The sequence below is a fragment of the Osmerus mordax genome, chromosome 19 (genome assembly GCF_038355195.1).
Source record: "Osmerus mordax isolate fOsmMor3 chromosome 19, fOsmMor3.pri, whole genome shotgun sequence".
Classification (NCBI taxonomy): domain Eukaryota; kingdom Metazoa; phylum Chordata; class Actinopteri; order Osmeriformes; family Osmeridae; genus Osmerus; species Osmerus mordax.
The window spans coordinates 452799-466967 of record NC_090068.1 but is presented as its reverse complement, the minus strand read 5'-3'; the positions used below and the strand labels follow the sequence as shown (position 1 = coordinate 466967).

At 39.3% G+C, this 14169-nt stretch overlaps 1 protein-coding gene across 1 annotated transcript in view; it reads right to left on the bottom strand.

The window, feature by feature from the left end:
* Positions 1-13233, bottom strand: part of sms (spermine synthase) — a 112220-nt gene extending 98987 nt beyond the window's left edge. Inside the window, exon 1 of the mRNA XM_067257023.1 lies at positions 13047-13233. Coding sequence (XP_067113124.1) covers positions 13047-13092 — 46 coding nt within the window. The 5' untranslated portion in view covers positions 13093-13233. The remainder of the gene's footprint in view (positions 1-13046) is intronic.
* Positions 13234-14169: the final 936 nt, after the last annotated feature.

Sequence of the window (14169 nt, the reverse complement as noted above, 5' to 3'; positions counted from 1 at the left end):
TTTAATTTTATTTTTTCATTGGTTTGGCAGCCCACCGGCATTACCCTCGCGTACCACAGGATGGGAAACACTAGTCTAGATTTTTGTGGGGGTAAGAACATTTTACAGAGAACCAATATAATACATTTTGATCAACATGACATCAATTGATAATGTAGGAATTAGCAGACAATTGTAGGCTCAGGGTTTCCCTCAGAATGTGTTAGTTAAGGTAGTAGGGTGGGGTTTGGCGTCAGACTGGGGGGGGGGGGCGCGAGTTTGTGCGATAGACTAATGCGTTCTGCAGAGAAGGGAGACTGGCGTTGGTCACGGTTTGGAATGAAAGGGAGAAAACAGGACAGTAATATGGTGGATATTGCTATAAAAATCTAAAGAAATTGCGCAAAAATCATGTTCTTCATACTACGGTGTTGGGACAATTTATCGTATACCAGGGATCATGGACCAGTTTTAATACATCAAAATACTTGGAGATTATTTTGCGCTATGCTGAAGAGGAAATGCCCCTGAAATGTGTTTCAATAAGATAAAGACCCCAAACACACGAGTAAGCGAGAAATGTCTTGGTTCCAGACAAAAAGGGTTGAGGTGATGGGAGTGGCCAAATCGATCCCCTGACCTCAATCCCATTGAAAACTTGTGGAGTGACATAAAAAAAGCAGTTTCTGAAGCAAAACCCCAAAATGCATAGGAACTGTGGAATGTAGTTTGTTCATCCTGGGCTGATTTTTTAAAATTGGTGCCAGAAGTTGACTCGATGCAGCGCCGTTGAGGAGCAGTTATCAAAAACAATGGTTACGCAAATAAATATTAGCGTAGTGAAGTAACTGAAGTGAAGTAAAATCTTGAAACATTTCCTTAGTTTTAAGTGTTGAAAGAGAAAATTCGACACTTAAGAGATTAATATAAATTTTTGTTCCGTAGATTAATCACGCAGTTAACATTTGTTAATGCTTTGATTTGGATTGTTGGAATGTTACTACATAAATTGTTACTGTTACTGACAATGATAGCTTCCAGCAAACGTCTTTTGAATTAGCCATTTCCCCCTAAATAAATGTCAATCTTATTTACGCTTTTGGGGGCATATTCAGATAGCAGATGGTACTGTTTGAATCGCGATTCCATCTGAAATACTGCTGGTGACAACGTTGTTAGATTAGCTTGTTTCAAAAGGGGGTTCTTAATGAATGAATGCAATATGAGTAGGCTAAATGCTTGAAAATATCACTAGAAGGGAAAAACTTAAGGGACGTTTAAAGTTCCCATTACATGCCGTTTTTGGATGCTTTTATATAGGGGTCAGTGACAGATAGGGCTTGTTAAGACGAGCAATTCAAAAATATGGTTAAAACTTTCAAACTAAATATGCCTGAGGTTTGTTAAAGTGTATATGTTGTATTCATATTATTTCATGACATTTAAACTATTTTTTTTACAAAAGATAAAACTGACAGCCCGTTAAATTGTCAAATGGTGTAATCACAAAAAACGACAAATATCTAATTCACACTTCCTAGAGTTCATGCAATTGCTCTCATAAAATTAGTAGTTAATTTAGTAATATCCTATGAGAATGTTTTATAATAGTGATTTCAGAATTTAAATTAAATGTTTTTTTCATTGTACTGAGCAAAACGATATGCTGTAAACATCTTGTATTATGTCTATTCTTTGACCATTTGAGTAAAAATGGTTTCAACACCCATTATTATATTATAGAGTGTAGTAGAGTATTACATTATTATCCATATTAACCTTTTTGTACAAGATTAGTCTTTTAGACAAAATACTGGTTACACCAATTGACCATAAAACGTCTACAGCAAGGACAAGAAATTGAAAGAGAAAATAGGCATCAAGGTAAACTGAATTGGATATTTTAATATACAGTATATTTATGTAATTCATCATATTCCATATCAAAAATATTTTCATAACATCAATGAAGAAACAGGATTAACTTGTGTTGGGATTTCAGTTCAGTTCTCATACAATTTCAACAAGTGAGTTCATGCCATCTGATGAGATCTGTACAAATTATTTGACATTAACATGACAATATAAAGGAAACGGCGTCTTTGAAACTTAAGCCTTGAAATATTTCTAACCAGAAAAGTCTGTGGAAAAAACATTAACCTTTCAGGCTGTGTGCTTGGAATTGTTTCCAGGCATCTTCTGGGAGTTTGGAATGACGTGAGTTCACAGGTTCTGGCTCAGAAATGATGTGAAGAACAGACTCATAATAGAATAGGTCAGGTGGATAAAGAGATGAAGACATTCTTCCTGGCTAGCTGTTGCATGCAGCTTAACTCTACTTCATCCCCAACCACCTGAATGATCTGCCCCACAAATGGTTTGCCCTCATATCTGACAAGAGCAAACTTTCCCTGCTTACTTTCCTGATCTTCCATGCTGTCAGATGTCAGGCTGGTGGGTCCTGGAAATCAACTGCACATTGCCCATGACACTTGCAGATATTGGGTCTTTTGCAAAAGCATGAAATGTCCCTGTACTGGATCACAGCTGGCTCTTCACAGGTCACTTGATGAATCTTTAGTGTACCTTTCACAGCTGGACACCGGACTCATCCTTCAGGAAGTTGAAGACATCCTCTGCGGTCTGCAAATCCTTCCCCCTCAGGACTGCTGCATCAGCAAGCCGCTTTACGGCCCCACCAACCCCATCAGGGGCACCCTTTCCATGGGTCTTTTCACTGAAATTCCACGAAACCATAAAGAAAAGACACTGTACTTAAGACCCTCCAGGAATTCGCGATGTTGCGATTGCACCAATTCACGCGAATTCAACGGTTGCCCGCGAATTCAGTGCGAAGTTGAAATTTTAACCAATCACCGCAATTTTCCTGCAACTTTGACCAATCATCGTCGTCTCCCACAACTCTCTCCAGTAGGAGTTAAATCCAGTGTTGCGCCTGAACGCGTTCATTGAACGAAAGTTCATTAACTCGTTGATAATTTTGGTGAACGTGAACTGAACGCACTGTATTACTGCCTGATGAACGATACTGTAAACCATCTTTCATCGCAACAAACACCTAAAAAACATCGCAACTTACATCGCTACTTTTTGGAAAAGTTCCCGCAAAATCAGGAATTTTTGCCCGCAACTATCACAAAAAAGGCCCGCGAAATCCTGGGGGGACTGACTTAATAAATAAACGTTTTTCCTGTTCCTATACTGGTTAACAGGCCCATCACTTATTATATGAAGCGAAGAAGGTGGTGATTTGCACTTCAGGATGGCATCCTTCAGTACAGGCTCCAGACGTGCCCACACAGCACACATCATGGCGAAGTGAAGCAGAGATGGTGGCATAGGAATATGATGTTAGTGCTGTGTATACCACGCAGGTATGGATGGTGGCCTGCTTGCGGCTGCCACCGAAATGAAAAGCTTGAATTTGTGTATTTAATTTGCAGCTGTAGTTTTCTGAGAAATCTACATGGATGCAGATTTCATTATTTTGTAGTGTTTCTTTTGTTTCTCAGAGCTTTTACTTGATGGATCCAGTTGAATTTGTGTTTGGCCAGAGAGTCAAGCTTCTTGTTAAGAAGAGCAAGAAGGTCAGCAGTCTTCCCACTCTGTGTCACCTTGGCAAAGCTGGTGTAGATTTTTCCCTCCTCTGTTTTGGTGATCCTCGACCACTGCTGCCAAGTTATGCCATGTGTTCATCCAGAGGGCCCTCAAATTCCACCTCATTATAGCAGCATTTTACACACACACGATACATACACTGTTTGCTGGATGTATACCATGCAATACCAGCCAGAAGATCTGAAATGCTGTTTGTCTGTAGAATGCCTCTATGTTAAAAAATTTCAATAATGAGCTTGACATTTTCATGATCAATGCATGCACATGAATTTCTGTCGGAATCTTTGGCTGGAGTAATGTAAAACGGACAGTATCTCACAAACTGTCTGTATGACAGTCTGTGGTGTCTCAAGACAGTTCCATTGTAGCTGGCATGGATGTCTTTAAGGAAGTAAAGTAGTACTCTCCTCTGTTTGATTTTGTATTTTGTGTCCTTTTTGCCAGACAACATGCGGCTATTCTCCACTCTGCAAAGAAAGCTGACCACTTGCTCTCTTTTCTCCTCTGAACTTTTCTTTATGTCCCTCTGTTTGTTCCTCTCTCTGACTTCCTGAATTTTTTTCCCCTTTCTTTTGGTTGTCCAGTTTCCTTTGTAGCCTTTGTATCTTTGAATTTGCTGCCTTAATTTCTCTCAATTCTGCTGAGTTCAGACCTGAGCTTTTCCCTTTCCTTCAGCGCTGCACTTTGTTATCTACTTTTCTGTACTGCGTTTAAAGGGGTTGAGGATACCTGTGGTGCCTCTACATTTGGCTGCACATTATCATAAAGGTTAACTATGGGTTCCGGAGGGCCAACATGCTGGTGATCTCCTGATGTGTTCACCGATGGGGGAGTAAGGTTTAGAACATCAATAAGTACCCTTTTTTTCTCCCTATATTGTCTCTGGTACTGCGTCCACCTTTCCCTCATCTTCTTCTGATTCTGTTTGGAGATCTCTGCTACCGGGGTGTTTGCAATCTTTCCCTCTCCTTTCCTCCTATGATAGCTACAAATACAATGTAAAAATAAAACAATTAGCCTTTATAACTAGAATAATAAATCATCCTCTCCTCATTTCCACAGAGTATCTACATCTCAGACTTTATTCTGGCATTCTTCACATGAAAAGTGTGTGTGTCTGGGTGTCTGTTGTGTGTGCACTACCTTTCCCGTCTTTTGGCAAGGTAATTAGCCCTTGCAGCAGGATTTGCGCTCACTCACGCTCTGTGGCGAGACCCTTTTTCCTTGCTTGTAAGTGGCATCTATTGGGGGACAAGAAGTACACTTTATTAATAATAATTGTATTTTATTTATTTATAATTTTAACATACTATTTAGTCAGGGTAGATACCTATAATCTGGCTCAAATTAATATGGACACCCATCCAATTATAACAAGCTCATCTACATTGTCAAAATCATTTAGATATTACATTGAAAATATTTTAGATAACAGAAGCCTATGATTTACTGTAGCCATCCTAACACACTACCTGAACGCCTTTTTCTAGTCTTTTTTAAACACTAAGGCCTTACACTATAATGATATAGCCTAGCCCAGTGGTTCCCAACCCTGGTCTTCAGGGCACCCCGTTCTGACTGTTTTAGATGTTTCCCTGCTCCAACACACCTGATTCAAATGAATGGTAATAAGCAGGCTTCTGCAGAGCTGGATAACGACCCATTCATTTGAATCAGGTGTGTGGCCCTGAGGACCAGGGTTGGGAACCACTGGCCTAGCCTAGCAGAAAAGCTATCTTGATAAAGTTGAGGATTAATTACCTAAACTTTTTAAAAATACAAACAATAAACACATAAAATACGTCTAAATAGTAACTAAGCTCATATCTCATCTTGAACCAGTGACTTAAGTAGTTATATTTGAAAAGATTGGCCAAACATTGAGAGGCTTGTAGTAGGAGTCAAATGGTGTAACTGGTTACACCATTTGACATTTCAATGTAAAATCAAATTTGACAGACATTATCATGGACACATATATGGCCTTGATGCGAATAAATCAAACATCATTTTTAGACTAAATACACTTTTATTCAAAATTATGTTTTTTCAATGTTTTACTTGGGTCATACAATTTGACATGTTAACCAAAGATACCTGAACTTACCCTAAAAATGTCTTATTAACTTAGATTTATCAGAGAGTTACTAACCTTGTGACGCAGCAGTTATGCTCCTCCGGGGTCATTTCCTGTCATGTGGTCTTCTTGCTGATTTTAACTAAATGGCACCATTCAGGTGGTTACACCACCTTGAAATTTCAGGAAGCTAGCATGACCGACGGTATTCCCTAAATTATTAAAATAAATATAAACATATTTTTTTCATTATATTTTAAATATGTATAATAACCTTTAATTTAGGTTTATGCCAAAGTAGTTTATTAGATCTTTTATTAAGAAATGTGCCCTTTTTAAGCAAGCTAGAAGCATGGAATTAATTAGCTGGTCTCTCAATGCTATTGACACCATCTTCTCGAAGAGAAGCTCGGGTGCGGGGGAACCCAACTGTCCGGACGGGACGTTCGCAGCTGGCTACACGATGGACGCGTGGGATAATTGGCGTGTCGTGTGTCTAGCGGCGCTTTCCGTGGAGGACGTTGAAGACATCTTCATATTCGGAACCATGATTACAGGCTTTCTGCTGTTTGGAATAGGCGCTGGCTTTGTATATCGGAAAATCAAGGAAACGGCTGCAGCCATCAAAAGCCCCGTTAGGCTGCCCGATATGATTGATGCGGTGGGCAGAGTTGTTGGAGCTCAGACTGAACTTACAACGCAGCATTGATTACAACAGGGATAAGTTTGCGGCTCTGCAAAGGAAGATGGAGGACATGGAGACCTTCCTGAAGGGTGGACGTGAAAATTGAGTTGCGGCTACTCGTCAAAACAACTAACCCAATCTTATCCACTTTCGCCCCCCCCCCCCCCCCCCCACTTTCACCTACTACAGATATCACCACCCCCCCACCCCCATCCAACGCCTTCGCCTGCTTGTTTCCCCAGGGTGGCTGGCGGGTCTGTGTCCAGCGCCTACCATGGCTGCAGGTCCAGATGCTGCTTGTCTACCCCCCCCCCCCCCCCCCCCCCCACTCCCCGTTGCAAGTCACGTGTTTTTGTAAATGTTGTTGTGCTTATGTGCTGAGGTTTTTGTCTGTTCCCACACTGTACTCCTCTAGGAGCATTGTCTGGGTGTTGCCTTTTTCTCTCCTCCTCTCTCCTCATGTTATGCTGTAACTTTCTAGTTGGCGCCAAAAATGGCTGCCTAGGTAGGCTCTCCTACCAAAGAAAATTCCTTGTCTGTGCAAACTTTCATGGCGAATAAAAACCCATTCTGATTCTAAAACTTTTGGTACCAAGTTTTGACTGTTAAACCACTTAGACATTTTTGCCATTATCCTCCAATTATTCTCTCAAAATTGATTAAAACCAAACTCATTAAAATGTGGCCTCTAAAAAAGAATGTTTAAGTCATCTGATTGTTTTAGTTTTAAATGTAATGTTTCTAAATTGAATTTAACCTTATAGACACAAAAAAAATGGGCGTCACGTCATTGACCCATAGGCCTTATTCCTTAATACTGTATCTGAATTCTCTTTCCCGAAAATCAGCCATGGTGCAGATTTACAGCCACTACGAGCAGTCGCACAGTTATGGAGCTAGAAAGCTGACAAAAGTATCTGAATTAGAATATGAAAGATCTGAAATATTTGTATGTCGAATTTCATAAAACTGAAATATTTTTCTGTTGAATATATCATATCTGAATTATTTATATGTTCATTTGATCAAACTGAATTATTTGGATCCAGAAAAAAAAACTGAAATTCAGACTGCGGAAAGTTTTGTCTGAACTAGGCCAAAGGTGAAACAGCTTGCTTTCACAGGGAAAAGTGGACGACTTCAGAACGACCAAACTTAACCTCAGAACAAACACAGTTGCTCGTTGGAGGAAGACCCAGATAGCACACATAGGCCTACGTCTTGCCAACGTCGGCCCGATGTCTAGAAGATACGTCGGCAAAATGTAGTATGGAGATCGTTGGCATTTGATCGAAACTGACTTCCAGATGATGTGTGGACAATGAATCAAACCTCCACCACCTGGCCCGAACTACTACATTTATTTATTTAGTTCGGATCTCTCATACAGCAAATATTTCACTATCCATAACCAATCTGAAATTTCACTTAGCAAACGAACATATAGCATAGGCTGAACATTGACTTTGATAGGAATATAAGGAGACAATAAAAAACAATATGCTTGACCAACCAAAATGGTCTATTAGCAGTAGCTAGCTACTTGATTCAACCTGGATTTTCTGTGTGGATATTATAATGAAGTGACATTTACATTTAGCAGACGCTCTTATCCAGAGCGACTTACAGTAAGTACAGGGACATTTCCCCCGAGGCAAGTAGGGTAAAGTGCCTTGCCCAAGGGCACAACGTCATCTGCACGGCCGGAATCGAACCTTCTGATTACTAGCTCGATTCCCTAACCGCTCAGCCACCTGACCAGAGACACAATTGTGTTCAATTTATTTTATATCAGGCTGGATGTTGATGCCATCAAGCTCTTAAAAGAACTCCAACACAGAAAAGGGACAACAACAGAACAGAGAAACAAATATATACACCTTTGCCAGTTCTTCGTCTTCCATCACTCTACGCCAACCTTCGACTGTCTCAACTCCCTTGGTTACAGTAACTGCCGATTTTGGCAGAGGAGAAGACACAGGGTTTTCAAGTTTCATAAGCACTTAGCCTGTACCTCATTCAGTCAGAGCTGCCAACATTGTGATTTTGAAAGTAGTAGCAAGCCGAGCGAGGTGAATTTTTTTAATATATATTAATATTTCTCTACTGATATGTGCTATAAATGTCATTTCTAAATGAGTCAAATCATTTTACGCATTTTTATAATCAACATCGCTGAATTTGCGCATGTCCTGTTCAAAGACACGCGAGGTGAGGGAGCAACGAGCTGCGCCTCATCTCAGAATGTGCAATCCCTCACAAACTGGGTTGAGCGCATGCCTTTTGTTTTCTCGTTGTTTGTCACCACTGTAATATTTCTAGAAAAATGTCCTTTCTATCCATAGAATTGGAAATGTGTTTTACGTATGTGTATAACCTATTAGTCTGATCCGACATAAAACCGCAGTGAAAAAGCAGAGGGGAGGCAAACAGTGCCTCTGCCTCAATGAAGGGCGCGTGCGAGAGCCTGAAAACTGGACTTTCAATCGAAACGTGACGTGATAAATAATGGGAGACCAATGAGCTAAAAGGTTTATTTCAATCGACTACTCACATTCAAAACCAAATTGTTTTTTTGAAACTCAAAAATAGATTTGGCTTTGGACGAGCAGCGGAGACTAAATATTAGCAAGGGGGGGGGGCTTCTCACCCCTCATTCGCTAACATTACATTCATATCAGATGAAGTTGAGGATTAATTACCTAAACTTTTTAAAAATACAAACAATAAACACATAAAATACGTCTAAATAGTAACTAAGCTCATATCTCATCTTGAACCAGTGACTTAAGTAGTTATATTTGAAAAGATTGGCCAAACATTGAGAGGCTTGTAGTAGGAGTCAAATGGTGTAACTGGTTACACCATTTGACATTTCAATGTAAAATCAAATTTGACAGACATTATCATGGACACATATATGGCCTTGATGCGAATAAATCAAACATCATTTTTAGACTAAATACACTTTTATTCAAAATTATGTTTTTTCAATGTTTTACTTGGGTCATACAATTTGACATGTTAACCAAAGATACCTGAACTTACCCTAAAAATGTCTTATTAACTTAGATTTATCAGAGAGTTTTTTTGAACCTCAAAAATAGATTTGGCTTTGGACGAGCAGCGGAGACTAAATATTAGCAAGGGGGGGGGGGGGCTTCTCACCCCTCATTCGCTAACATTATATTCATATCAGAGTAGTAGCTAAGCCCTTGCTCCGTTGATTTCACATTATTTCTCTGAGGATTGTTTAATGTCTATGTGAAGCCATTTAACATCATACAAGTGGTTGTAATCACTTTGAACCCAAGATTGCTTTTTATTGGTGCGCGCAACCATGTAGAGAGAAATTACATGCCGTCATGTAAATAAGATAAATAACATAAGGCCATTTAGTTTGTTTAATAAAAGAGCAAGCTATAGACCTGTTTTATAGAAAAGGTAACCTTAAATGACATTTTGTGATCTGGCGCAATATTTAAAAAATATATATTAAATGAATTACTTTTTGTTTTTGTTTTTTTTCGCAGTCTGAATTACAATAATATGAATTCCCGTAATCTGAATTTCAGAAATTTGCATTTCTGGATCAAAATAATTCAGTGATCAAGTTGGGTATACAAATATTTCAGATATGATATATTCAACAGCAAAATATTTCAGTTTAATGAAATTCGACATACAACTATTTCAGATCTTTCATATTCAAATGTCAGCTTTCTAGCTCCATACACAATGAGCTTTCCTTAGGACGTGCCATTTCTGTGTCTGTAGCTTTAAATGCTATGAGGAGGAGAGAGGCGGGGCTAACTGCCATGCTTTGGTCGTTTGCATGCCATGTTGTCTCTAGAGGAAAAAACAATATCGCGTTTGCAGGTCATAGCTAATTGGGTGTGCTTTGCCTTCGGCAAGGGCACAACCTTTGTTCTCTCACATATATATTATTATTATTATTATTATTATTATTCTTTTTGCCCCCCTAAAACTCAGTCAATATTTGGCCTACATAGACAACGTAGGTGTCAAAAGTTTGTCTTGGTAGCGATTGAGTTGCTTCTATTGGAATTTACGTTCCGTTGCATGGTTTGGGCTTAAGTTAAGTTTTTGTGGCGAAAAGTGAAGCTAACGGTGGCTAATTTGCTAGCCACAGTCACTGACGTTACTAACGTCACTACGTCACTAACGTCACGAAAACACGCGTGACTACCTTTGGCAGAACATTCGTTTCGCATCTGTTAACTTGGGGGATAGCTAGGCTAACTATAGCTTTACTGCAAGGCAGCTGCAGAAACGCCACAAGCAAAGAGGCCAGGGTGATAAATATTTACTCATTTTACTTTGATATGACACACAATTGTGATGTGTAATGTATAATATAAGCTGATATTATTAAGGAAGTACATCTACTTTCGGAAACAGTAGTCTACTATTTCACTGAAATATTAGCATCATGACATTAGCCTGTGTTGCCCGGGCAACACATACTACAGTGGTCTATGATGTAGCGTTATCTGTTTTCAATCGTTAAAATAAACATTCCTCACATATACATTTTCGTTGTAGGATTTATTCTGACATTAGAAAACGATTTGTTGGTGAAATTACCATTACCTGTGGTTTCAAACCAGTGTAGCTCACTGCAACGCTGTAGCTTACGCGAGACACACTACAAAAACATCTACACTACACAGCTGTTTAGGAAGTCAAACGGCGACAGAACATGTTGGGCACTCCCCTTACTTAAATCAAAAGTCTATCTAACTACTAACCTGAACTTCATTGCCACAGCCTAAACGTTGTCAATCTGTTCATGAAAATAATTAATTTCAGCCTAAACCGTACAACGGAACGTTAAATCCAATTCAACCAACGCAATCGCTACCAAGACGAACACAGCAGTAGTCTAGTACTGTACCGTAGTAGTACAATTTACCGGGGCAGCTTCTCCACACAGGGCTATATCGCATTTTGCGTTGTTACTGACAATGATCGCTACCAGTGAGCTTTTTATGAATGAGCGATTTTCCACTAAATAAATGTCAAGCTTATTTACGTTTCGGGGGGCATATTTTCAGTTAGCAGATGGTACTGTTTGAATCGCGATTCCATCTTCTACTACCGGGTAACGTCGTAGAATAATCTTCAAAGGGGGTTCTTTATTAATGAATGAATGCAATGAGTAGGCTAAATGCCTGAAAATATCATGAGAAAGGAAAAACATAAAAGGACGTTTAAGTCATAGAGATTAGGTCAATTTTTACACCGGTCTGCCAAATGTATTCGTTTTGATTCAACGTTGAGGCTGCCTCTTGCAGGGGAAATGAGAAGACATCTATTTCATTCTACACTTCACTCGTATTTTCAGTTGTAAATGAGCAGCAAAAAAAATGCTTTTAAATCTATGTAATCTTTATAAATAATAAGTATTCATTTTTATATAAAATATACAGAAATATCAGTTGTAAAAATGTCATTGAAAAACGGACCCCTGTGCAACCGACGCAAGCAAGCACACCCTACAATTTCCCCAGAAATTGTACCCTCTCTAGTTTTATCATTGGCAGGCCAAATTCTCTGGGCGGGCAAAGCAGAGAAAGGGGATGTAACCTTTCCTCTTATGACGACATAAGAGCAACATTTTCAAATCGGAGCATTTGAGCTTTCATTTTCTCAAAGGTGGAGAAGAATACCCAAGGCTTGGTTTACACCTATCAACATTTCTAGCCACTGGAGGACCAAGGGCAGGCTAGGGGAACTCATCAATGTTAGATAACCTCCTAAAGACATTTTCATCTAATGAGACCTTTAAGTCATAGAGGTTAGGACCATTTTTACACCGGATTGCCGAATATCTTTGTTTATTCCAACTTTTCAACTGAGGCTGCTATAGTTTATCACTATTCCCTCTTCCAGGGAAAATGAGAAGACAACCGTTTCATTCTACACTTCACTTAGTATTTTGAATGTAAATGAGCAGCAACAAATGTTTGCTTTTAAATCTATGCAATCTTCATAAATAATAAGTAGGCATTTTTATATAATATATAAAATTACACTACCAGGTCTTTTCCATGTGGTAGGCTGGATCGATAAATATATCGAAAGATACAGCTATAATTTAGCGCTACGGTAGGAAAATCCGACAAGGTAGGACAAATCGACAGAAAACCAGGTTCCATTACATTTATGAACAGGTGACAACCAGGAGTCACTTCAATCACAGTTAGTAGCCATCAAGTTGTTGTACAATGGTATCCTTTAGACATATAAATTGATAGATCTGCTAATTGGGCGTGTATATGTAGTTAATATAGTCAATATGTTCTTAAACAAAATACAATTTGCACTGGTGTAAAGAAAAAAATAGTTTCTGCAAATTGGGGGTTTGTCCTCCCTAGCTATAGCATGGCTGACTGCACCAACGGTATTACTTCTAAGCTTATTGTAAATAAATTGTAGATGCTGCGTTTTCAAATGCAAAATGTTGCATGCCTTATCTACGAAGAACTGTGGGTAGGTACTTTTACATAGAGGTACGTGTTTGTAAATCACAATGTGCAACTTCAGATTTGCTCAGTGGCCTATCCGTGTCCTATTCTGCGGCAAAGCATGAGCATCAAGAAGTACTAGCCTACTTCCGTGTCCTGTGTTTGTATCGTTTACCTGGCACAGCGAGGGTGAAGTCAAGGGTGTAATGTCGTAATGCCATGACCGGGTATAGCTGTCATCCATGCCTAGAAAGGCAGAAGGAGTGAAAACTGAGGTTATCGACGTAGACAAAAAGCGAGAAGTCTTGGACACTTCTGGAGTTGGAGAAGACACCCTCTGCTAGCTTAGTTAGCTAGCGACTGAAGAGAAGGGCTGAGAATAATGACGTTGCTATTCGTCATCACCGCTCGCACAGCCCTTCTAAAGATACTAGGTACGTTCGACTTCAGGCAGCGCCGGCGTCGCCTGCAGCCGCCTGCAGCCCGGCTGACTTGAAGCAAAGGCAGCCGGCTGTCGGCGCCGCCGGTGCTGCATGAAGTCGAACATACCTATTAGTAAATTACAAAAATATTCAATTTTGTCACCATCAAAACACAGAACATTTTTACATTTTAAAACAGTTTTCTCAAAAATTCTCCCATAATTCAATTCACATATAGCACACACTTTCATACTTATTTCACGCAGACGTAGTTACAGTTATGCAAACTAGAAAAGCTATTTTTAGACGGACAAGTGACATTACATCTTCAGACCTATAGCAAATCGACGATTTAAGACGGGGGGGGTTGGGGGGGTGTCGCTCAACATTTTATAGGCAATTCCCTGGCCTAAATACGTCCACTGCAAACATATATCATATTCTCACTTGGGCCTATATGTTAGTGCATGTAAACAAACAGATGCTATTTAAGAAAAAAAAATCCTGCATTAAAATAATGCATCATGACAGTTTGTATGATTTGAAATGGTCATTTATTATCACACTAGCATTTAATTATCACGGCAAACAATTACACTGCACTGAACTGTAAGTAAACTACAACAAAGTTAAAATAACAAAACCTACTTGTGAACGAATATCATTCACGTCTTACTAAACCTAGTCACACGAAAGTGAATGAGGTAAACAAATCCTTTCTGTTTCCTCTTCTGAGTCAATGCAGGTCATGTGAAAAATGATCCAAAGACTCGTACCCGAAGACCCAGTCGGGTAATGAACGAATCATTTCTGTTTCCTCTAGCTACCAGTACTTAAAAATTATCCAAAGACCCAAAAGGAGGAACGAATCGTTCA